Source organism: Lycium ferocissimum, chromosome 10 (assembly GCF_029784015.1).
Source record: "Lycium ferocissimum isolate CSIRO_LF1 chromosome 10, AGI_CSIRO_Lferr_CH_V1, whole genome shotgun sequence".
Classification (NCBI taxonomy): domain Eukaryota; kingdom Viridiplantae; phylum Streptophyta; class Magnoliopsida; order Solanales; family Solanaceae; genus Lycium; species Lycium ferocissimum.
Genome location: NC_081351.1, coordinates 35,491,261 through 35,514,852, shown reverse-complemented (window position 1 = coordinate 35,514,852; position 23,592 = coordinate 35,491,261). Strand labels below are relative to the sequence as shown.

Sequence of the window (23,592 nt, the reverse complement as noted above, 5' to 3'; positions counted from 1 at the left end):
ATGAAAATTAGCATGTTTATGTAATCATTGAATATAAAATTCAAAACACACCACATAGATATCCATGCTTCTTGCACAACAAATTTCAATATAAAAGAACAATTCATGCAACATATATATGTGATGCCAAATATTCACTTTATAAATTTAAAACCAGTAACTCAGACGAAGAGTATCTTTGCTAATTTAAGCCAACTGAATATCAATATCATTATTTCTAGTTCCATTGACCCAACATGTAACTTAGATGGAGAGTTAATACAAGTTATCAATAACTAGTGATTTTACCTAGTGACAACCCATAATAAATCTATCCGATGGGGAGGAAGACCTTATGTCAACACATAAATTTATTATTTCACTAGTATTTAGTCATGAAAACCATAAGGAAGAATCTCTATCACCATTAGATCATAGCCAAGTAATTTTTTCTAAAAAATTAATTTTTCAGAAAACGAAAAAATGCCCAAAACACCATCTAAACAATCGCAAATTGCCGAAAAACGACATGAATCACTGCATAGCAGTGAGTATTTCTTAATGGGCCGTTTCTAATGAACCTATCGAATTTCAGGTCAATCGGAGTTCGTAAAATTCTTGATCTCCAAAACTATGACCAAATCCAAAAAATAACCGATTTAGGCGATTTAAGGAAAACATAATCTGATCTATATCCTTATCATATATCAATTTCACATTGAATCATCATGTGTAATCATGTTCGTATTTAACATAAATAAGGCTGACATAAAGAATAACATTTTCGTACTTAAATCAAGTTTCAATCCGACAAACTATCTAAAACTCATCTAAACGACCTTGAAATGCCGAAAACAAACGACATCGCTCACTGCAAGGCAGCAATGACTATATATTGCTTACTAAGTCGTTTCTGATGAATCCATCAAATTTCAGGTCAATCAAAGATAGTGAAGTTCATGACCATCAAACTATGACCGAATTTGAAAAGTAATTGTTTTAGGCATAGTTAAGGATTAAATCATCTTATTTATATTTTTATTCTCTTTCGATAACTATCCATGAGCACAAGGCATACATTGTGTCCTTTCTTTGAATAAGAAACACAAAATATCCTTTTAACTAATTGTCCTTCCGATTAATACACCCGAGAATCCAAGATATTATGTTTTCTCCTTTTGAGTGAAAATTTCGATATCTCTTCTCATGAATTAATTAAGCGTTACTAGTATCTAAAGGAACATCTTCTATTAGTAGATAAACCTTCACCGCCTGTGTACACTTATCGAGGACAATTTTATACATGGTACATTAAGCATATTTCAATGACTCAAATAAATAGACCACATTAGTAGGTCCTATTTAGTAACCATAACTCTCAATCCATGTACTTATATAATATGACATTTATAAAACAAATTTAGTTTCAATGATTCCAAATAAATAGAACACTTCAACAACACTATTTATTAATCACGAATTCTTAACTTTTATCATTTATACAAGAAGAAACAAAAGCAGTGCCCACATAATTTCAACCCTTTGACCAGAGAATAAAGGCATTCATCAAATTCCAAGACAGTCATATGAGAAAATTTGACCTACGAACATACTGTTGCCGTTATGAAAAGGAACCTTCAATAAAATATTTCCACTTTCTCATGACAATGCCACTGCCAATCTAATTCCCTAGTGCACAAATTTAATCTCCTTTTATTTAAAAAATTTGATAGGTAAACGAAGACTTAAAAAAATTTAACTTATCAAAAATATCCTTTGCAAAAAAGAGATCTAACAACCACAGAGACCTAGATTAAACTCACAGGTTGAACCCACTTTCCAAGACATGTAAATCTTGTCCAAAGCGGCGATTAAAACAGCAGCCCAATTAATATTCTGTTCGGATTACTCTGAGATTTGAATCACAGTCCACAAGAATTACAACGATGGGTTAAAATCTGTTCTGTCCGTCAACCCTAGGTTATCGCCTCCGTCTCCGTTTAGTAGCAAGCTTATTATAAACTTTACACATGATTTTCAGCTGGACTATAATCATGAACATATGTATAATTAAACATAGAAATATACATATTATCTAGGTTATCTATTTAGATGCAAGTGTGGCTCTTGATGCCAATTGATGGAATAGAGGCATACGCAGCGGAAGAAGCAAATAAAGGATCGAACTGCGTACGTAATATGCAAACACACAATCAAGATATTAATCAAACATAAAATTGATACTTATCTCTTGAAGCGTGAATGCCTCGAATCTAGCCTTCAAGCACGAGCAAAACCATCCACACGTTCATCCTCCGTTCCACGGTCTTCTACTATGTAACCCGAATGATACTAGAATCTGCGAAATTCGTGTGGGCGAATTTCTATGGAAAAGTGTAAAGCTTGTAAAACCCTTGGCCTCCTTATAGAATAAGACCCTTATTTTATAGCTACGTGTTTTAGGGTTTTCACCCTTTTCCAAAACATTTAGTCTTTATTTTCCACCAAGAAATAATATTTCATTTAATTCTTTATTATTCGGGCACAGCATGGACCACATAATTTAATTAACGAGGCTTCCTATTATGGAGTTAATTCGAAATATCTGAATTAATCCTACCATAATAAATTACGAATTATTTCACTAAAAATCGAATCGCACTCCTCAATTCAATTTCGAAATCTTTCATTAAATCTTATTTAACTCCCCATGTTAAGATTACAGATACTAATCAATTAAATTAAATTACTGACAATTTAATTCATTGACTAATTGAATCCTTTATATTTCCGCTTAGCTTATATCATGTGACGGATACAAAATCCACCCATGGGGTTTTCATGAGACTTATAAGCATTCACAAAGGGGTATCATCAATCTCAAAGTCGAGACATGGATTCTATCAACTAATTATTACTTCACAAATGTATTTTGCCATTATCCAATTTACCAGGAATAGATAGACCCGCAATTGAGTCGTACCTTTTAATAAATAAAAATAATGAACAAATCACTTTGATCATAATAATCATAGCAAGATTAAGAGTATAACTACATTTAATGAACTAGAGAAGTTGTTTTAAATATTCAGTACAAAAACACTTATCTCTACTTGGTCTGTTCAATACATACAAAAAATGTCTTAGTGAAGACAGCTTAACTACACCGTTCCCATAATGAAGATACATTATATTAATCTTGTGCTACAATCATACCGATGGCTTTATCCAAATTCCATCTTAGATTGTGAACATAAACTTTATACTTATAAGAACCAATGCTTTAATCTTCCGTGTATAAGCTAAACTCTATATACTAAATCATCTACTATATAAGTAAATGACACACATACTAGTACATGATCTATTTAATTCTTTATTAAAAATTGAATAAATAATTATTCTATAATAAATACTATATCTAAACACATGGTTAATAGTCCCAACAACAGCATCAAACAGCAAATCAACAATAGTCATACTTTACGCCATTATGAAAACTGCAGTTATAATTCTATATTTGTAAAGAACAAAAAAAAATGTGGTTGTCACTATTTTGTATAAAGAAAATTAATTAGTGAAAAATCAAACAGTGTGATTGTAAACAAAATATGGTCGAAATATGATTATATAGGAGAGACCGTATATGATGAGATTTGACTAAATATCACAAAATATAGAGGAAAGAAAAGGAAGAAGAGTAAAAATTTACTTCGTACAGTTACCTTCTTGTTGAACACGTACAAAACAAGAATGTTGAGAATAAAAACTAAAAAACTATAGTTGAGATTTAAGACGAAATGCATAATCTCAAATTCTAAGCAGTAATCACAAATAACGTGTAATTCCTTTGTTTTACGGTGATAGTGTAGGTTTTCATATTACTTGTAATTCACCTAAAAACCCAAGGCCCAAAGTAAAAAATTTAATGTTTTGTAAATTGGAATTTTAAATACATATATATATATATATTCGGTTCGGTTCGATATTTTTTTTATAAAATAAAAAAACCAACCTAATTATTCGATACGATTATAAGTTAATATTACTCGGTTTTATTTTAAAGAATCCCAAAATCGGTTGATTAGAAATCGGTTGGTTTTTGGAATAGTTTTGACACATTTTTTTGCCAACTAAATAATTACCCATAGATCTCTTTAAATTTTCCCCAATACGTAGGTTTTGAAGTTTGAGGGAATTGGGGGAATAAGGGGATCTTGTGGGTTATTATTTAGTTGGGTTGATTTTAAAAAAATGATGGAGTTTAAAAATGATTTCGGGTTATTTTGGGGGATAATTTCCATCAAGACAGGTATATTTGAAACTTTAAGGATGAGAGGGGTATTTTTGACCCAAAATAAGTTCGGCATAAAGGATATTTTAGGCCCGACTTTTATCGACATACTTTTTCCAAAGTAGAGGGGTATTTTTGACCCTTTTCCCAAAATTTAATGTTTTGTAAATTGTAATTTTAAACACACACACACACACACACACACACACACACACACACATATATATATATATATATATATATATATATATATATATAACTTTGTAATTGGTATTTTTTTTTTATAAAATAAAAAAACCAACCTAATTATTCGATACGATTATAAGTTAATATTAGCAACCTCAGTTTTATTTTAAAGAATCTGAAAATCGGTTCGGTTAGATCCGGTTCGGTTGGTTTTTGGAATAGTTTTGACACCCCTAAATAGGGCCATAAAAAAAGAGAAGAGGTCTCTGGCTATCTTTTTTTTTGCACGGATTGTCCTTCGTTTGGGGTGGTCTTTAATTTTTGTCCTTCAAATTGGTGGTCTTTAAGTTTTGTCCTTCACCTAATACCCAAAATTATGGGTTCAAACCCAAGCTTTGTAAAAGAAAAAAATTTGCAAGGCAGAAGTTGCAAAATTGTGCATTAGAATTTAGGCCTTAAGATAAAATTTGCATGGGGAAATTCTGGCTGAAAGGCAAAAGTTCACTATTTTGAGGAACAAAAATTAAAGACCACCGCCAGCGGAGAACAATCCTGCAAATTGCCCTATAGCTATTACATAAAAGCCCAAACAATTTAGCCCAATCAAGTACAGTTCAGCCCATGATCACAAAATGAGTTAAGTATTTACAGATCCGTAAGTAGGACCGGCAACGGCGAGATTACCGGCAGGATGAACTACTTCCGGCGAACTCCGACGAGTCGGAAAATAGCATGGCCGCTACAAATTGGTGGTCTGTTACTGCTTCTTTTACCAAATCTATTTCCAAGTCTTTTCTCTCCTCTTTCTCGTTCATACCCTTCCCTTTTCTCTGTAAGTTCACTTTCCCCTTCTCCATTTTCAGCTTTTTACACTTTCTCACCTAACATTTTCCTATTTTTCAACTTTCTTTAGTAGTTGGAGCTTTGTGTCAACATAAGAATTGGCTGTTTTTTCAGGACTGAAGATAATTATTTGATAAAGAGAACCTCTAATTTGAGTGAAATGTGTAGGATATAATAATAATGAAATGAAAACAGAAAATTTATGTTAGCTGACTTTGATTAATTTGAGATTGAGATGTAGTTGATTGATTGATATGTCTGTATACAAATGCAATGTGGAATACACTAGCTTATGACATGGTAGAATTTTTTTTTTTTTTTTTTTTGATTGGATGTATTGTAATCTACTAGCAGATCTGTTAAAAATTGTTTTCAATTACTGCAATAATTTTCTTTTTAGAATAATAAGTTGGTTAGAATTACGGTAAATCTACTTTTGAATTTTAAATTTTTATTAGATAGATTAGTCTAGTTGAGATATTTTAGGATTTGAAATTATCCTGCAGATTTTCTGTTTTAAAGTTGGCTATTTAAAGCCCTCTTATGCTTAATAAAATTATTGAGTGATATTTTTAACCACTACTTTCAACCCTTTTGTTGCACCATCTTTTAAAAAACGAACAAGATCGCCCGAACTAGTTTGCTTTCTTTCTTTGTGTGAGTTAAACTTTACAGAATTATTGCTTCTAAAGATCATGTTTGTTGGGTCTGATGGTATAATTTATGTGTGCTAAGATCAGAGAGACTGTAATATGCTCCTATCTTTAGCTTATATGGATTTCCAGGTGTTAATGATTCACATGCATCCTGACTTCTTTTTGAACATTGTACCTGCTCAAACTTTTGGAAAAAATCACTTCTTTTATTAGTTTATTCATGCTATTTGCAGGAATGGAATGCTCCAAGACCTATGCATTTGCATTTATTAAACAGGGCTTTGCAACAACAGACAGTGAGTAGAGAGCCACTTCATTTGTTTTTAGCTGTGAGATTGTTATGGACGTTTTGGGAACATATATTCAAATTGTGTTTTAATTTAGTACCTTTCAGTCTAATGCTCAAGAAGCAGACCTCTGGTCGCCCTTGCCTAACCAGGGATGGGAAGCATGCGCTGATAATCTAGACACTCAATGTGAGAGTTGCACCCATGCTATTGTATCTTGCCTCTGCATTATGAAGGGGTTTCTGATTTTCAATTTAAATTCTTTCTGTTGTAACCGTTTTTCAATTGCATACATTCTGTAGCATCGCATAGGAAGTCCCAGTTGTACATACAGGTGTTTTTGGATGGAGGATTGAACCAACAGAGAATGGGGGTATGTAATTTCAGTTATGATATTGTTTAGTTTCCATATTCTTGATGTCTATTACTTTCGGGGCATTTCATTCTCATGAATGATTTATTAATTGTTTACGTGCTCCCATGATAGATCTGTGATGCAGTAGCTGTTGCTAAAATTTTAAATGCAACACTTGTAATTCCGTATCTTGAAGTAAATCCAGTTTGGCAGGATTCGAGGTAATTAGATTCAGCTGTTGCACTATCCATTCTCTATGTACTTCTAAAGCTCTATGTTGAATTGAAGTGCCTTTTTCACAGTTCCTTTGCAGATATATTTGACGTTGATCACTTTATCAGTGTCTTGAGTGGTGATGTTTCTATAGTTAAAGAGCTTCCCAGTGATTACTCCTGGAGTACCAGAGAATATTATGCAACGGGCATACGTGCTACTAGAATTAAGACAGCACCTGTACATGCTTCTGCTTCATGGTACCTGGAGAATGTTCTGCCTCTAATGCAGAGGTACTACTGAAATACCTACCTCTTTTTTGAGATTTACTGAATTACCAACTAAGTATTCATGTCATTGCTCCTGAAATATGTCGGACTTCTGAAAAGTGTTGTTTTACATGATGGTTACATTTGATGAAAGTGATTTGACATTCATTCATTCTTTTACGTGTGTTATTTCCATGTCAAATGAGTTGCAACTATCAATTTAACATTTAAATATTCCTATGATCACTTTCAATGGACGTCATATTCCCTCTATTAATGTGTCATTCACAGCTCATTTGTTTCTCGTCATAGCACTAAAATAGATGCATACAAGATTGGAGCTATCAGAAACTATCAAATCCTCTTAAAGATGTGAAATCAATTAATCAAAATGGATCCGACGTTTAATAGGGTCTCTGACAAACAATGATCGACACTGACAACCCTATCCCTCATTCCCTTGGGCAATGAGAAGGAAAAACCAAAAAAAGAAAAAGCAAGAACATCATGGAAATATTTCATCATCACATAAGACAGTTATTGCACTGTTTCATAGATTTTCATTTTTGCCAGCTACTGGTTATTACCAGATCCATTTTTGTAGATTGCTTGATTTAACTGGGACATTCTGCTTTCAACAATTTAAACATACTACTAAGTTCTCTTCGTATGATAAGCTTGAATAAAAATAATAATATTTGCTTCTTTCTTCCAGCTATGGGATCGTAGCTATAGCTCCATTCTCTCACCGTTTGGCTTTTGATAACCTACCTTCAGACATCCAGCATCTGCGCTGTAAGGTCAACTTTCACGCCCTAGTTTTTGTTCCCCATGTCAGAGCGTTAGGTGATGCACTCGTCAGTCATCTGCGTAGCCCTCCTAGTTTGGATAGCGCATCAAGTGCTACACATTTCCATGATAGGGAAAATGACAGAGCAGGAGCCGGAAAGTATGTTGTATTGCATCTTCGCTTTGATAAAGTATGATTATCTTCTACTTTGCTCAGTCATTCCATTCTTATTACTATCATAGACTATGCTTGAAGTGGAGTCAGTGTTCTTGGGCTTTTTAGTTTCTTCTGTGACAACTATGAGGGCGTAGCACTGTGTATCAGTGATTTTTACATCAATGCTCCATGTCTATGCTAGTTAAAGACACTATTTATATAAACGTTACCTTATAAAAAAAAGACACTTTTATATGAAGGTTCAGTAAATTAAAGGCAAACTATAAAAATTATCTGTCAGGGGTAACTATGCCCAAAAAATCTCCAATAAAGTTAAAACCCGACTTTTTTTTCACTAAAATTCACTTGGATACCTTCAATTCTGATCCACCCCCATCCATTAACTGAACCTTCCGTTGCTCTGTCTCTCCAAAATGTTGCCACACCATTGTCATATCCTCAGAAAGTGCACTACTTTTGGGGGATCCCGCATTCACCCATCAACATTTTTGAAGAGTCCGAGCAACATAGAGTATCGGAACCAAATAGAATAGCTTTTGAGCAAGATGAGAATTTGGCATTTAATGCACTTAGGTATTAACTGCCTGGAAAACGTCTTTTAAACAGGATATGGCTGCTCACTCAGCTTGTGATTTTGGTGGCGGCAAAGCTGAGAAACTTGCTCTTGCAAAATATCGCCAAGTACTTTGGCAAGGGAGAGTGCTTAACTCCCAGTTCACAGATGAGGAGTTAAGAGGCCAAGGGCGTTGTCCATTAACTCCTGAAGAGATAGGACTCCTTTTGGCAGCCTTGGGATTTAACAACAGCACACGCCTATATCTTGCTTCCCACAAGGTGTCTAACTATGACATAACTTATTTCTTACGAAGAACGATGTGTTTCATTGTCAACAACAGCTAACCACTGTTTGGGGTTTTTTTTTTTTTTTTTTTTTTTCTTGTTCATCAGGTGTACGGTGGAGAAGCAAGGATGTCAGCTCTTCGCCAGTTGTTTCCATTTATGGAGGACAAGAAAAGCCTTGCTTCTTCCCATGAACTGTCTGAAGTAGAAGGAAAAGCTTCTTTATTAGCAGCTGTGGATTATTACGTGAGCATGCAGAGCGATATATTCATTTCTGCTTCTCCCGGCAATATGCACAATGCACTGGTAATTAAATTGTATATTAGAATTTCTGATCAATTGCTGGATTCTAGTCTTAGTCTTGATTATGCGTTGAAACTGACATGACGCGGTTGTTAATAAAACTCAGTTGGGGCATCGAGCATACAAGAATCTTAAGACTATTCGACCAAACATGACATTGTTAGGCAAGCTCTTCCTGAACAAGAGTATGGAGTGGTCCGAATTTCAGCAGGCAGTACAGCAGGGTCACAAGAATAGACTAGGACAAATACGGATACGAAAGGAGAAGCAGTCAATATATACTTACCCTGCTCCTGATTGCATGTGTAAAACTTAATTTGACACCATATTGGAGGTTGGAAGTCGATCACATCGTGATATTCACACGTAAATTTGTTATATTTTGCATCAACTGCAGCAAAGTAGGATCTTTAGTTGACCGTGTTCAGAACACAGTATCCTAATCTTCCTCTTAACTACTAGCCTCATATCTTTGCCATTATGATAAGTTGTCTTTGATGTACTACACAGTGACCAGAGAGTCGCAAAAAGGAACAGTTTAAACTCTCTGTACATGACCCACAGAAAGAGCTGCATAAACTGTCTAAGGCTAAGTAAAACTCATTTCGTATACAACTTTGATATTTACGAAGAAAGATTGGTGTACTGGTAAAGCTCGAGATCTTGAATGATCATCATTCATACTTGTTAATCATATTTGATGGCACTGTGAATATGACGAATAAAATTTCTCTTTAATAATTAATCGTTCCTTTTTTCTTTTTTACTTTCAGTGTTCTTTTCTGAATCCAGACAAGAGAAGCAGCTTCTTTAACTTTCTTGATTTGGTTTTTAATGATCACCAATGAATAAGCTCATCCTATCGTAGTCAAACTTCAGTCCAAACTTTGCTGGAGTTCATGGTACAACCAAGTGCAAACCAATTCAATTGCAAGCTAAAGACATTAGATGGTCGGGCCGAGCCTTAAGCTAAAAGTTAGTAGCATTATGCCTTTGTTGATTATTATCAATTGCTAAATAAAAGCCAACTACTGCCCCACAATTATACATAATGGAATTTCATGAGCTACATTTACAGTGTGCACAATGCAAGCTCTAAAAAATAGCCTTAGTGCATTATTGCACATTGTTGAACCAACAAAGAAAAATCACTTTTCACGCTCTTTTTGGTCATTTATTGCACTTTGTGCGCTTGGAGCTCCTGCCATCTTATCGTCCGTCTTATCTTTGTTTGAGCTGGTCGAGCTATTCCTGTTCCTGCAGGCAGCCAATTCTTTTGATTCTGAGTCAAAAAATGTTGGAGAGGGAGAGGGTGGAGTCGTTTCTTCCTCAATCGGAAGTGTTAGTTTTGACCCTTCCAGGGCAACACCCAGAACAATGTTATCTTCTAACATGGGCCTTCCCACTGAAGGTGGTGAAATTGGTCTTTCAGCATCTTGTTGTGCCTGTGAAGCAGGAGATGCCACATCTGCCTTCTCAATGTTGGTATCTGACGTTGACCCCGGTGGGTTTCCAGCAGCTAAAGCAACTTGGTTTTTCTCAGAGTTGCTTTTAACTGGATTGGTAGATCCTTGTTTTACTGTTTTTCCATCTGATGACGAAGTTGCTGCTTTTAAATCACCATTAGCATTTGATGCTGACGAGACCTTAACAATTTCCTTCTCAGACGGAGTTGATGGCAAACCATTTGTGTCATCAGCAGCCCGTGATGCAATTGGTGCTTCAACCTTTTGGTCTTTTTCTTCATCAGGTTGTACTGAACGAGCAGAAGCTTTGGCTTTATCATCACTAGTGATCCTATAAGGAGGCTCAATAAGGAGGACTGGTCGGTTAGGACGGTTACGAGAGTAAATGGGATCAGCAAATGGTACATCATCCGCATCAGGCTCGTGATATGTTTTCTGCACAGTACGAAGAGGTGTAGCAAGTCGAGCGCGATGATGGCTGATTACTCGAAGGAGATCCAGCAATATAACTTCCTGCAACCGAAAGTTGGTCAGTGAGAATCGTTAGCAGGAAGATACTCTATTCCTGATGGACCTTGGGACCTCAAGTGCCACATACACACACCACAGATGGAGATTAAAGAAAAGGCCTCGAGCTAGAAGCAGATTGGATCTATGTGTACCTGCAGTTTGGTGTTACAGTTGGAAGGTACTGCACTATAGCTTGAACCACATAACTACAGATGCTCAAGATGATTAACGACATTTTGTATTACTTCTGATGTTAGTAATCAAAATATCATATTCACATTTTTCATATTCCATGAAGCTTTAAATATTTAATCCTTCTGAGAATTGGCTTTAGGATCACGGTTTAACAAACTAATCCTACCGAAGTTTACATGAAAACAGTTCTGGCACTGGTAAGACTAGCATGAAGTACAGCAGAACAGACGGTAGAAGGAGCTGTGAATGCATAAAGCATATAGAACGCCCACCATCTAAAACCAAGGCACTAAGAAAAAGAGCTTATACATGACCCAACATAAGTTGATTAATGTATGGTGACAGGTTAACTAGCAGTACAGTAAGCAAAGATCTAATGCTTATTTACTAGGTCAGACTTAGAACTGCTTGACTGAACGAAGGGATAAAACTCGTACCTTTACTCGGAGGTGCTCTTCAAAATGAGAAGTCTTCACAAAACAAGAAATCATTATCTGTTAGACATGCCACGAGTAAAAAAAAAATGAGTTATACTACTAAAAGTAATCAGTTCCTTAGACAAAATGTAAAACGAAAAATTGTCAAGATTAGATTCTTAAATATAGACATGTACAATTAGTACAAAAGACAGGTAGACACACTTGCACAAGAAATGAAGTGATCCAGTGCCTTAGATGGCTAGCACTAGGCTCCGCACATCTAGAGAGCTAACCCATGTCAAGAGTTAGGCAGAATTAAAGGGGCTTCTATCCTTGCTCTTTATACGCATCTTCACCCCGGCTAATGGGGCTTTACTTATTCAGGGGGTGAATGGAGTCTCAAAAAGCATAATTGAGAAAAAGACCCTTCACCTCTCTTCAGTCTCTACAGGGTTCACACATTTCTTCAAAATGGATGAGAATGGCCCAAACAGAGATGGAAGAAATCAAACACGGGATAAGAAGCAACTAGCCTTCTTAAATTTTCGCTAGAGGGAGGGGGTGAAGAAAGAGGACAAAGCAGGCTCACATTTTATCAAAAACAATTACAGGGAAAGAATCATATGGAAAACACTCCTGACTAATCCTTCATCTTTATGGTTCATTAGAATCATCATAAATCTAACACGATGCAAAATAGATGATTCGGTGAACTTGAGATGGATATTATTGGTCAGGCTTATAACTCGTGAAAACAATATCATGACCTTAATTAGTTGCATTACAGAACCGCTGTCAATGCAGTTTACCACTGTATTTCAGGCATTGAACGAGGTTGCTAAAAGAGGCACCTACCATAAGAGCCTGATTCTCTGGATCAATCTTATCCAGAAAAACTCGTCTATGTAATCGTTGCTGTTCTACTAGAGGATGTTTCGCCAAAACCTTCCGCATATCCGCAACAATGTTCTATACATGAACGAATCGTGTAAATTCTCATCAGCCAACAGAACTATTTATTAAGAATAAGAAGATTGGATCTTAACTAACTAGCAAATTGGATTTACTGACATTGATCTTATTCACATCCAAGTGGCTGATGGCAAGGTGAGTCTTGATCCGCCAATGCGTCTTCTGACTAAGATTCCTGACGATATTCACTGAAAATTTGTGATTCGGTATATGAATTGCTTCACGATCATCACCTCTTATGACTGTTGGTGACCACCAACCTACATGCTAAACAACAACAAGCAGTCATACAATAGCTCAATCCCATGATTTAGTTTTCTATTCAACTGATTCAGCACAAATAGATGAAGTTGTTACCCAACCACAGCTTCATGCAAATCCTTGCATATCAAGCATGCAACACTTCTTGCTAATGCATTGTTTATTATATTCCCTTATCATCTAATTGGCAGCAGGAGCAAATAGTTACCTCCACCGTACCAGAGACATCATAGCCCTCTATCTTTGTCTGTATCCAGTCAGTTAGAACAAACGGCCTTGTTGCATGGATCATTATGCTCGACAGGAAGTTTGTAAGTATCTGAACAAGCAATAGAGAGTTTTTAAAAAATAAGTTGCTCTAATGCAAGTAGCACACAAGAATTTTACCAGAAAGAAGAGGGGGGGGGGGTGTGGTGGTGGGGAGGAAACTTGAAAAGCAGAAGTGATATCAAACCAACCAATAGTGAGAATATTCAAAATAAGATAGAGAAAAAGTATAAGACCTGATTTAGCAGCACTTAGGAATACAAAATAAATGCTCAGATTACCTCACGACCAGCAAGAGTGAGCAATACTGTCCCAAGACCCCCAGCTGTCAGCCACTTTTGTGTAGAAAAACCAAGCAACTCCATGAACAACGAAACGGCTGCAACCCATACTGCAGTAGATATAGCTTTCCCTGCAAATTCGAACCCCATCTGGAAAGAGCAATACATATATTTGAAGAATAAGACTTTGATCAAAGACGGCAACAATGAACGATAGTAAAAAGATGGTACATAAAAGAAAATTATGCTCCATATGTTTCTAGAAAGGCCACTTAAATCATTAAAGTTTAATTGGTTTGATAGTTTTAGATTACTGAAATATGGACAGGAAAGGTGTAATAAAATATAACAGACTATCATATGCTGCTGCCAAACTAACATAAGCCTCCTATCCGGAGTAGATCCAAATCACTTAGCCAAGAACAAAGCTCCTTTGGAAAAAGAACATGGTCTTGAGGAAAGGGGCATCAACCAACACCCATCGACAAGCTTTTGACAAATAGGTAAAGTGTTTCCAGTTGTTCAGTTTCCTTGTTTAGGATTAGCTTTAGACGTTGTTTAAATGTCTATGTCGGGTTTCATCATAAACATTTGTGCATTTATCAAGGTTTTAAAATTTGCAAGCTTCGACAAATTGGAGTAAACGGATAATTCCCAGACATACATTTCTTGCATCAGCGGGATCTTTTGTCTCCACAAGGAATTTTTGTGTTTGCTGAATCAAGCTGCCAAAAAAGATAATAAAGATTTACTTCGTGTATCGTAAACAGAGGGCAACTAATCAGCATTACATTATTCAGATATTGAGAAAAACCAAGAGTGTGACGGTAAGCTGCCATCGTTATGATTAAGAGTCACAATAAATGAAATCGTCAACCAACGATTGATACTGCATCAGAAAATCAAATGTAACAAGATTTTGAAAGCAAACATATCACCTAGATAAACAGTAGGCAAGTGCCATCACTGTCGATAATGATCGTATAAAATTAAGAAATCTTTGCTTGACTGCCTGGCTTGCAACTGTAGGTAGAACTAGTGGATCTATCGCTCTGCAAAAGTTCAATACCAGCAGCATGATTATTTTATGAAGCATATATCTAACTTTATTTCAACTTTCTTTAAATTGTAGTGCAATTTAACCTGCATATAAGTATTGCTCCGGTCCATAAAAGCACAGGTTTAATATAGGAATCGGTAACATAATGCCAGCTACTTTGTTTCCAATTGCTATCACTTTCCTGCAAGAAAATTTTCAGACAGAGCTTTAATTTGGGGACAGATAATGATTTAGACAACTTGCAGCAAGCCAGCAAGAAAGATTGTCCAGAGAATCAAGTACATGAAGGAAACACATTCTGCCAAAGCGCATCAGTGGACTGAGACCCCATGCAGCAAAAACAAGAACACCAATGGCCGGAACCAGATGAAGCACAAGTGGGCTTCCATGTGTAGTACTTAATGACCTGCAAAATAGAACTAATAATTGAATTGCTACCAATTTGATCAAATCAATATTGGGTCATGGAAGAAGAATAAATAATGTAGGCGAGGTTGCTTTAATCAGGAGTGATCGTTCCACTTATCAAGTATAGAAATTGTCAGAAATTTAATTTGGCAGAAAATCAAGATCGCGTTAAATTGGAAAGGCTGAAGAATGGATTGTGATTTGTGAGAAAAAAGAACTTATCCTCATTGGGAAACAGATACTAGTCAATTACTAGCAACTTCATTGATAATAGGAGTTGCATTTTCAGATGACATAAATGTCCATGCAACTTGAGTAAGAGATAATAAATATGAACCATATACCGTTTCCACAGTAGTGTTGCTGTTTTCAGAACTTGACTCTCATATCCTCCGCCTGGCTTTAACAAGGACCGGCATAGCAATCCATTACATCTAGTCAGTGAAGGATGGGAAAACAAAGGCCCACGTACAGTATTCAGAAGGTAGATGCTCCAAGGATCCTGCCTCTGAAGATGCAGTATACCACATACCAAGTGTCAATGAGGCAGTACAAATTAGACATGAGTCTATAACCACATGACTTAATAATATAGTTTAAGCAAGAGCTTTGTAGAAAAATTGCAGAAAATGCCCCTCTTAATTAATTCAACTTTGAAAACTCTCAAGAATAATATAAAATATATTATTATTACAAGTAGAGCTATAAACAAGCTGACTTGATTTGATTACTGAATAAGCTTGGCTCAATTGTTATAACAATATCAGCTTGAGCATACTGAATTCAAAAGAACTAAGCTCTAGCTAGCTCAATACACCACAATTCCAGCTGGAACCAGTCTCAATTTAATTATGTACTTACTTACCAAAAAGAACTTTACTAATGTGCAAATACACTTGCGCCACAATAAAGGCACGTTACATTTTTAGGGCTTCCCTAAAACTTTCCACATTATCAACCTTTATGTTGGGATCACAAGCCAAAATAAGTAAATTCATCTACTAAACAAACATGAACTTGAGCTCAAAACCTGCTCAATATCTAGACAAGTACATAAAGCTTAGTTTTCTCGAGTCAATTTCATGACGCTAAAGCAATGGAAATGAAGAAAATGAAACAACTGCTTATAGAATAAGATCAACAAAAAAAGTTAAATAAATGACAAGCACATGATATACCTAGACTGAACTATTGAACCACATATATTTAATAACACAATGACAGCAAAGTGAGTCGTAAAAAAAGCTAGCCGAATGATGTGTGAACAAAGGAAATGGGGAGGGGTGAAACTTAAGACTATAATCCAACGCAAAGCATACCGTAGAATGTGATGAAAGAAATATACTGCAAGAATCTGTCTGGCTCCTGCTAATTGTGGCCTACAAACAAAAAAAAAAAATTAAGAACTGAGGATGTCCTTCTGTTATCAGTAAAAAGTTGAGGCCATCATTGACTCTATTGATATAGTAAACTCGAAATCAAATGCACAAATCCTATTGTACCTTAGACAGACCGCTTAATCCACATTTCCCGTGAATAGGGAATTCACGGGGCCGCAACAATGAGACAGCAGCTGCCATTGTCTAATATGCTCAAAGAAATGACACCTGAAAGTCACAATGTTAAAGTGCATATGGGAAGAACCTTTATCTTCAGAACCTACAAAAAGAAGTGCAGAATCAATCAATTTAAGCATGAAGCAACCTGCCCAAGAAATTCTTTTTTGACATTATACACACAGACAAACACTAAGTCTCCGCTCAAAGGATTAGCAGGTGCAGTGGTAGTCTGCACCCACCTAACACTCTGCAGAAAATTACACTGTATCTACAATGTTAATTTTTTATTTTAATATATGTATAGTAGATGTTGAATCTACTTGAATTTTTCGTGTATTTACTCTTCATATTGTTAAACTCCCTTAGTGAAAATCGTGGCTCCGCCACTAGATCAACTGATTGCTTGATCACAGAAATATCTAAAGTAAGACTTCACTCCAACATATCTACCAATTTCTAGCAGAATAATAATGAGATTAAGGCACACCACATGAAGCAAATATAATGCATAACCCCTGAGAAAATCTAAACACCAATCAACCGTTAAAATATTGCACAATCCAACACCAAAAAAAAAAACAAATATTTCCGTTACACCACAAACTGACAAAGATCTTCTCTTTTCCTAAACAAGTTCCTACAGCTTCAAAAATCCCTTAAATTTCACAACAACAACATCAATGAAAGAACCATTAATCCTCGAATTAATGAATAATGAAGGTAATTACGAACCTTAAGACCAAAAAGTCAATGATAATATCGCAGTAAGTCAAGCTAGTTTACTTAGAAAACAGTTGAAATGGGGAAATTGTGGAAGGAGGGGTGATAACATGCGCAGTAAGGTAATGGAACACGGTAACACCGACGGCTACAGTTGCGTGATGGACTGTTTTTTGGATAATTCCCACGTTGCGAGGTCTTACGTGGCTCCTTTCATTTTTATGGTCACAGTTTTAACAAGACGAAATACAAAGTTAGATATAGATTACTTTTACTTTAATGAAAAACGTGGCGAACTGAAGCACCAACAGTAAACACATCCCTTTTTTTCACTAACTAATTATTTAAGGGTCGTTAGCATAACTATTACTTAAAAAAAATGGGAAAAGGGTCAATACTGATACGATTTAGAAATATCTTAATCAAGGGGTGTACGTGAGGCTTCCCGAGGAGTACATGATTTGTTGAGTTAGTTATATTAACTTTTAGCTGGATTGCAGAAGAGTCCCTCTATGTTTTTATTATTAGTTTTCTTATTTACATATTAGTCCTTTATTTGCAAGTATACCATCTCTGTAATGTCATTCAGAAAAGGCAACGAATGAAGTATCTCTTAGTTTTGTTCTTCCTTTAGCTATATTGCATTTTCAATTTCTGTTTCTTTTCAAAAGTGTATCAAACATATCTTTCTACTTTAGTTTATTTGCTAATTTTATCCTCCGTTAGCTAAAATAGCCAAATATATTTTGGCTAACGCAATAAATTAAAGTAGAGAGGTATATTTGACCCTTTTTCCTAAAAAAATTATCTTATGTTCAAATTCAAGTATACTTTTTTAAGAAATTACTTTTTCAAATTATAAGCTTAAAAATAGATTTTGCTATTATTTAAAAGAATTTATTTTTTTCACCAAAAATTTGGCCAAACACTTTCATTCTTTAAAATAAATAAATATTTTTTTAAAATAAACATTTTTAGCCTATTAAAAACTTGGTCAAATAACTGCACTTGCACAGCTGTTCATACTCTGACCATCAAGAACATACAATAAAAAAAAATCACCTGTTAGTACTTTTTAAAAATATCCTACCTGATTTTTCCAATTCAATATTTTTCAATCTCTCTTTTTATCTCCTAAAGTATCTTGTACAACTAGTTAAATTCAGTTGAAATCCCCTATTAAGAGAGCAAAACATTTTTCTCTTAAAATGTTTTCTTATTTTCAAATTTAAGTTTAAGGCCTCTAATAAAAAGTAAAGTGAACATTATTGTAAAATCACACACTCCAATGATATTAAATTTGCCTATTTAATACTCACAATTCACGCGATTTCAAAACAAAAGTTACCATAATCTTCTCAAATAATATAAAAAATCGGAAATTAATTTGAGTGGAAGTGGTTTGTAGGTTAAGAAAAAAAGATGAGATATTTTTTGGGTGTGAATAAAGATAAGACTATTTAGTGCAAATATTGAGACGTAAAGGCATGAACCCAATGGGGTTTGGTGTGACTTGGACATCAATTTCGGATTCACTTGTCATGTCATACACTTGTCTAATTTCGTCATAACTTTTGCATGTCCTTTGGACATATACATGCTCATTTTGGAGTAAAATTCACAATAATGACTTTTTCATTTTTATAGTTAAAAAATTATTATTATCTTGGAGTTTTAATTTCTATAAATATAAAATATTATCTTAAAGGTTTACTTGTAAGAAGTAAAACTCAAGGTAATTATTTTTTACTTTTTAATTACATGGTTGAAAAATAACTACTGGAAATGGGCTAATGGAAAATAAGTAAGGAACACGGCTGCTGCTAGCTACCAACCAAATTTCAAATAAGTGGTCCACACTTTCCATACCCTTGGCATGTAACTATGTAAGGCCAGACTAGCTGTCCAACTTGCCTTGGTTGTTTCTTTTTCTTACGTAAATCTAGTCTTAAGTTACTCATTACTTGTGAAAAAATAACTAGAAATCAAACTCCTAGATTAATAATGGGAACTCCAAAATCAACAATTCTAAAACTGTAGTCGTGTCAAATTTTGGTTTTTCAAACATGATTAGAATCGTTCGTTAAAACGTATATATATACATATGTAAATATTTACCAAAAGGGATAATTTTTTATTTACAAAACATAACATTACAACCCTATACAAAAACGTTTTTTAAAAAATAAAAATAAAACATTTTTAATTTTAATTTTTTTAAAAATTATTTTATTTTTTAATAAAATATTTTTTATTTTAAAAAAAATTAAAAAATTACTATTTGTTTTTTTTTTTTTGCTCAAAAAATTATGTTTGAAAGTTGTAGATCTCACTCAAGGCTTAAAAAGTTCGCTCAAAATTTAGTGTATGAAAACGGTATAAAAAATGTATGAAATGTGTGTATATCTCAAGGCTTAAAAATCCACTCAAAATTGTGTGTGAAAACAATTTAAATTTGTATCTCGCTTCAAGGCTTAAAATTTCACTCACATTACTGTATAAAGTTCATGTTAATTTCTCAGTAAAATTAATACAACTACAACAACATTGTATACAACTTTGATACAACATTCAAGACTTAAAATAATCGCTCAAATTTTTGTGTAAGAAATCGTATATCTTGCTCAAGGCTTAAAAGTTCCTCAAATTTTGTGTTTTTGAAATGTGTATATCTCAATTTTTAAACATTGCGCTTTGAAAATGTTATGTATGAGAATAGTATGAAATGTGTATATTTCGCTCAAGACTTAGAATTTCATTCACATTTTTCGTAAAGTTCATATTAGGTTTCTGGAAAATTAATACAATTACAACAACATTGTAACGACTTTCATACAATATTTAAGGCTTAAAGAAATCCACAATTTTGTGTATGAAAATTATATTAAAAATCACACACATACACATTTCATACAACTTTCATACATTAAAATTTGAGGTAATTTTTTAAGCCTTTGAGCATTAAAAATAATTTTTTTAACAAAAATTAAAAATATTTTTAAATAAATAATTTTAATTTTTTTAAAATATTTTAAAAAAATATATATTTTCTGAAAAAAAAACAAAAATATATGAAAATCACGTATTTAGCCAGTAAAATATCATTATGTTTTGTAAAGAAGTAAAACTATCTATATAATTTGTAATAAAGAATTTTAGAAAAGTTGTGCGGATCATTTTCCCTCGTTAAAACATGTTCATCTGTAAAACCAATCAAACCCAACCCGTTAGTTCGGGGTTGGGCTATGACTTTTAAGCCCATTTTAAAATGAAAGTCTTCAGCTCAAACTCAATCAGTCGGCTAGCCATCACGAACTTAGGTGGCCATTTAATTTTTAGCCTCATTAAGAAAAGTTATGCAGATATATATTTTCTCCTCCTCGTGATCCTTTTTGTTCTTCATTTTCTTCATATATACCGTAGAAAATTATTCATTACTTATCTGTGATTATTTTGAATTGATTTTGGTTAAAACATACTATTGTTAAGTTTTATTAAGCTTTTTTGTGGAAAAAAAAAGGGCTATTAAATCTAACAATTGAAATGTTGACGTTGACATTACAAAGTTAGATACCATATTAGTAGTTGATTTGAAATAATTTTGGAGCAAAAATGTTTGAAATTTTACATAAAATATGACGATCGTCAGATTTTGACCACATATATACAGCGATCACCATAACTTGATGTTAAGAAAGTCTTGCCTGATATCAAATAAATAAAGTTTGGCGGCTTTTGGCAAAACGTTATTTTACATTCACATTAGGTCAAGTTTTTAAATGATGCCATCAAAAAATCTTATTTGTACAAATCTCCCCTAGCCTCAAGGACGGGGTTATGATTAACTTGTGAGGCAAAATATTAGAAAGGAATTTATAAAAATGAATTAATTATTCACAAAGACAAAACAGAAAAAACCATTCTTTGGATTGGCTTATAAGTTGCTTATAAGTTATTTTCGTACTTTTTTGAGCGTTTGGCCAAATTTAAAATTATTTTGTGCTTAAAATAAGCTCAAAAAAAATTGGGTCCATTTGGCTTAGGTTTTATCTAAAAAATTTTTTAAAGCTGAAAACAACTTATAAGCCAAAAAAAATAAGTTGACCTACCCCAACTTATTTTTTATTGGCTTATAAGCTGTTTCCAGCTTATAAGCTGCTTTTTTTAAGCCTATTCAAACAGGCTCAAAGTAACAAAAAGAAAGTTTCTAGCTAAAGCAAATATGATTATAACTTTTTAATTCCTACTTAATTACTTTGATTCCATGGTTTAAACTTGTATAATTGTGGGTCGCCTTTACTTTGCATTATTTATGAAATTAAGTTCTTCCTTTTAAATGTTAATGAACATATCACTACTAAATTCTAGAGCTATAGTGACATAGAAGTATTACTATGTTGTCACAGTGAAACGATTAAATTTAATAATCTAATAAAATATGTTTCACTACGCTTGATTTTGTGTGAGATAAACTAATATACATGATTTAAAAGTCGTGAGGCCTAAAGGGTATAAAAATACACGGTATTTACCAAAACGGAATGACCAAAAATTTATATACCAAAAGGGGTATATCGTGGGCTGATCCACGATATACCCCAAATTTTTTTTTCATCTGACACACCAAGTCAACGAAAAACAAAAAAAAACAAAAAAATTTAATTGTATAACGTGGATCAGTCCACGATATACAATTATAACTTGTATAACGTGGATTGATCCACGTTATACAATTTATATTGTATAGATAAAGAGCACATATATAAATGAGACATATATAAATGAGATCGCTTGCATATTAAAACCAAATCATTGTTGAAGAAAACTTGCTAGCTATGATATATTAAAAAATAATAATGCATAGACGATTTTTACTTGCACTATCTCGGTGCGTTTGACAAGGTTGATGATGATTTAATTTTAGGACACTCCTTCCTTTTTTTTTGAAAACTATTATTAACTTAAATTTGAGTGTAAGTACATAAAAAAAGACTAAATACTGGCCATCAAGCTCTAACATTATTCGAAAACACAAAAAACCCTAACGCTATATATGAATCTCTCTGGGAAGACATTGGCTTCTGCTAACAATCTTGTAGGCAAGAGACCTTTGGGAGGTACGTGTGTGTGTTATTCGTCGAAAAAGATTTTCAATTTAGCACAATGTCAGAAGAGTGTGGTCACAGGGCCAAACAAGTTATTTATTTGGGTTCTAGACCCCCAATTTTAATTATTAGGTACTGAAAAGGGTCAAAATTACCCCTGAACTTTGAAAAATAGTTCATTCATACCCTTCGTCATATCTTGGGCAAATTATACCCTTACCGTTATCTTATGGGATCAATTATACCCTTATGTGTAAGCAGTTGCGGCATCATCCCATGCCCTTCAAAAAAAAATTCCACTTTATCGAGGAGATGTCTTCAAAAAAATTTCCTTATCTGCGTTAGGAGATGTCTTCAAATAAATTTTCCCCTCCTTATGTATAACCTACTTATTTGCGGAGATGTTTTCTTTGTTCTTTTCTTGTAACTTATGGAAGTATCCGACCGAAGAAAACATGAAGCATCAAGTTGGGTAAGTGGTTCAAAAGTTCTACTCATGATTTTAGTTGAGCATACGGCAGTGAAAATACTTAACAAGTTTCATGCTTTATGTATAGCAGACCCCAATAATTGATAAGTAGTGTATAATCTATGCCTCACGCAATTCATATAACTTTGCACAAGAGCTACAAATGACATTTGATGCAACAAGCAAAATAGAAAAGTTTGTGACCATGCTTCTAACGATTCGAGAGAAAAATTATGAGCACAAGCAAGAACCAAGGCTATAGTACGGCTTCCAAGTCTCCCAAAGGGTAATTTATTTTATTGGGTAAAAAAAATTTTGAGGGGAAATTTTTTTTTTGAAAGTTTGGGATGATGCGTCACGTGGCAACCGTTACATATAAGGGTATAATTGATCCCATAGTATAACGGTAAGGGTATAATTGGTCCTATAGTATAACGAGGGTATCGATGAACTATTTTTCAAAGTTCGGGGTAATTTTTTTTCCATATTAGGTATTAGGACCCCTTTTATGATTAGTGCTAATTAAGTGGATATAAGCTATAGGAGCGTCAAAAATAAGTCCCCAAGTTTTAAAAAATAAACTTTCGTCCAAGGATCTAAAAAATAAAAATAATAAAATAAAAAATATTATCAAATTATAAATAAAAAATACCCCTATTCTTCTCTTTCATTCTCCTGCTTTTTCTTTCAAATGAAGCTCCCAAATCA

At 33.9% G+C, this 23,592-nt stretch overlaps 2 protein-coding genes across 2 annotated transcripts; one reads left to right on the top strand and one right to left on the bottom strand.

The window, feature by feature from the left end:
• Positions 1–5,090: 5,090 nt before the first annotated feature.
• On the top strand, positions 5,091–9,673 carry LOC132033621 (O-fucosyltransferase 31). The gene is made up of 10 exons (XM_059423641.1): positions 5,091–5,291; positions 6,192–6,254; positions 6,353–6,434; positions 6,548–6,618; positions 6,733–6,821; positions 6,903–7,106; positions 7,798–8,062; positions 8,656–8,883; positions 8,998–9,195; positions 9,299–9,673. The coding sequence occupies exons 1-10, from the start codon at positions 5,151–5,153 to the stop codon at positions 9,506–9,508; spliced, it is 1,551 nt and encodes a 516-aa protein (XP_059279624.1). The 5' UTR covers positions 5,091–5,150; the 3' UTR covers positions 9,509–9,673.
• Positions 9,674–10,156: 483 nt separating this feature from the next.
• LOC132033620 (mechanosensitive ion channel protein 3, chloroplastic-like) lies at positions 10,157–17,522 on the bottom strand. The gene is made up of 14 exons (XM_059423640.1): positions 17,323–17,522; positions 16,534–16,690; positions 16,351–16,410; positions 15,376–15,539; positions 14,906–15,029; positions 14,707–14,804; positions 14,502–14,615; positions 14,228–14,288; positions 13,564–13,713; positions 13,224–13,334; positions 12,854–13,021; positions 12,638–12,751; positions 11,801–11,857; positions 10,157–11,171 (listed from the first exon to the last, which is right to left on the bottom strand). Exons 2-14 carry the CDS (start codon positions 16,609–16,611, stop codon positions 10,341–10,343), a joined length of 2,130 nt encoding a protein of 709 aa, XP_059279623.1. The 5' UTR covers positions 16,612–16,690; positions 17,323–17,522; the 3' UTR covers positions 10,157–10,340.
• Between the last annotated feature and the right edge of the window lie 6,070 nt (positions 17,523–23,592).

Bases quoted from the DNA above. Each gene is read 5' to 3' on its own strand.
- LOC132033621 (XM_059423641.1), top strand. From the start codon at position 5,151: ATGAACTACTTCCGGCGAACTCCGACGAGTCGGAAAATAGCATGGCCG. The intron at 6,435-6,547 runs GTGAGAGTTGCA...TACATTCTGTAG, and splicing joins TGATAATCTAGACACTCAAT to CATCGCATAGGAAGTCCCAG. The intron at 6,619-6,732 runs GTATGTAATTTC...CTCCCATGATAG, and splicing joins TGAACCAACAGAGAATGGGG to ATCTGTGATGCAGTAGCTGT.
- LOC132033620 (XM_059423640.1), bottom strand. From the start codon at position 16,611: ATGGCAGCTGCTGTCTCATTGTTGCGGCCCCGTGAATTCCCTATTCAC. The intron at 15,540-16,350 runs GTATGCTTTGCG...CTGCATCTTCAG, and splicing joins TTCTTTCATCACATTCTACG to AGGCAGGATCCTTGGAGCAT. The intron at 11,172-11,800 runs GTACGAGTTTTA...TTTCGGTTGCAG, and splicing joins AAGAGCACCTCCGAGTAAAG to GAAGTTATATTGCTGGATCT.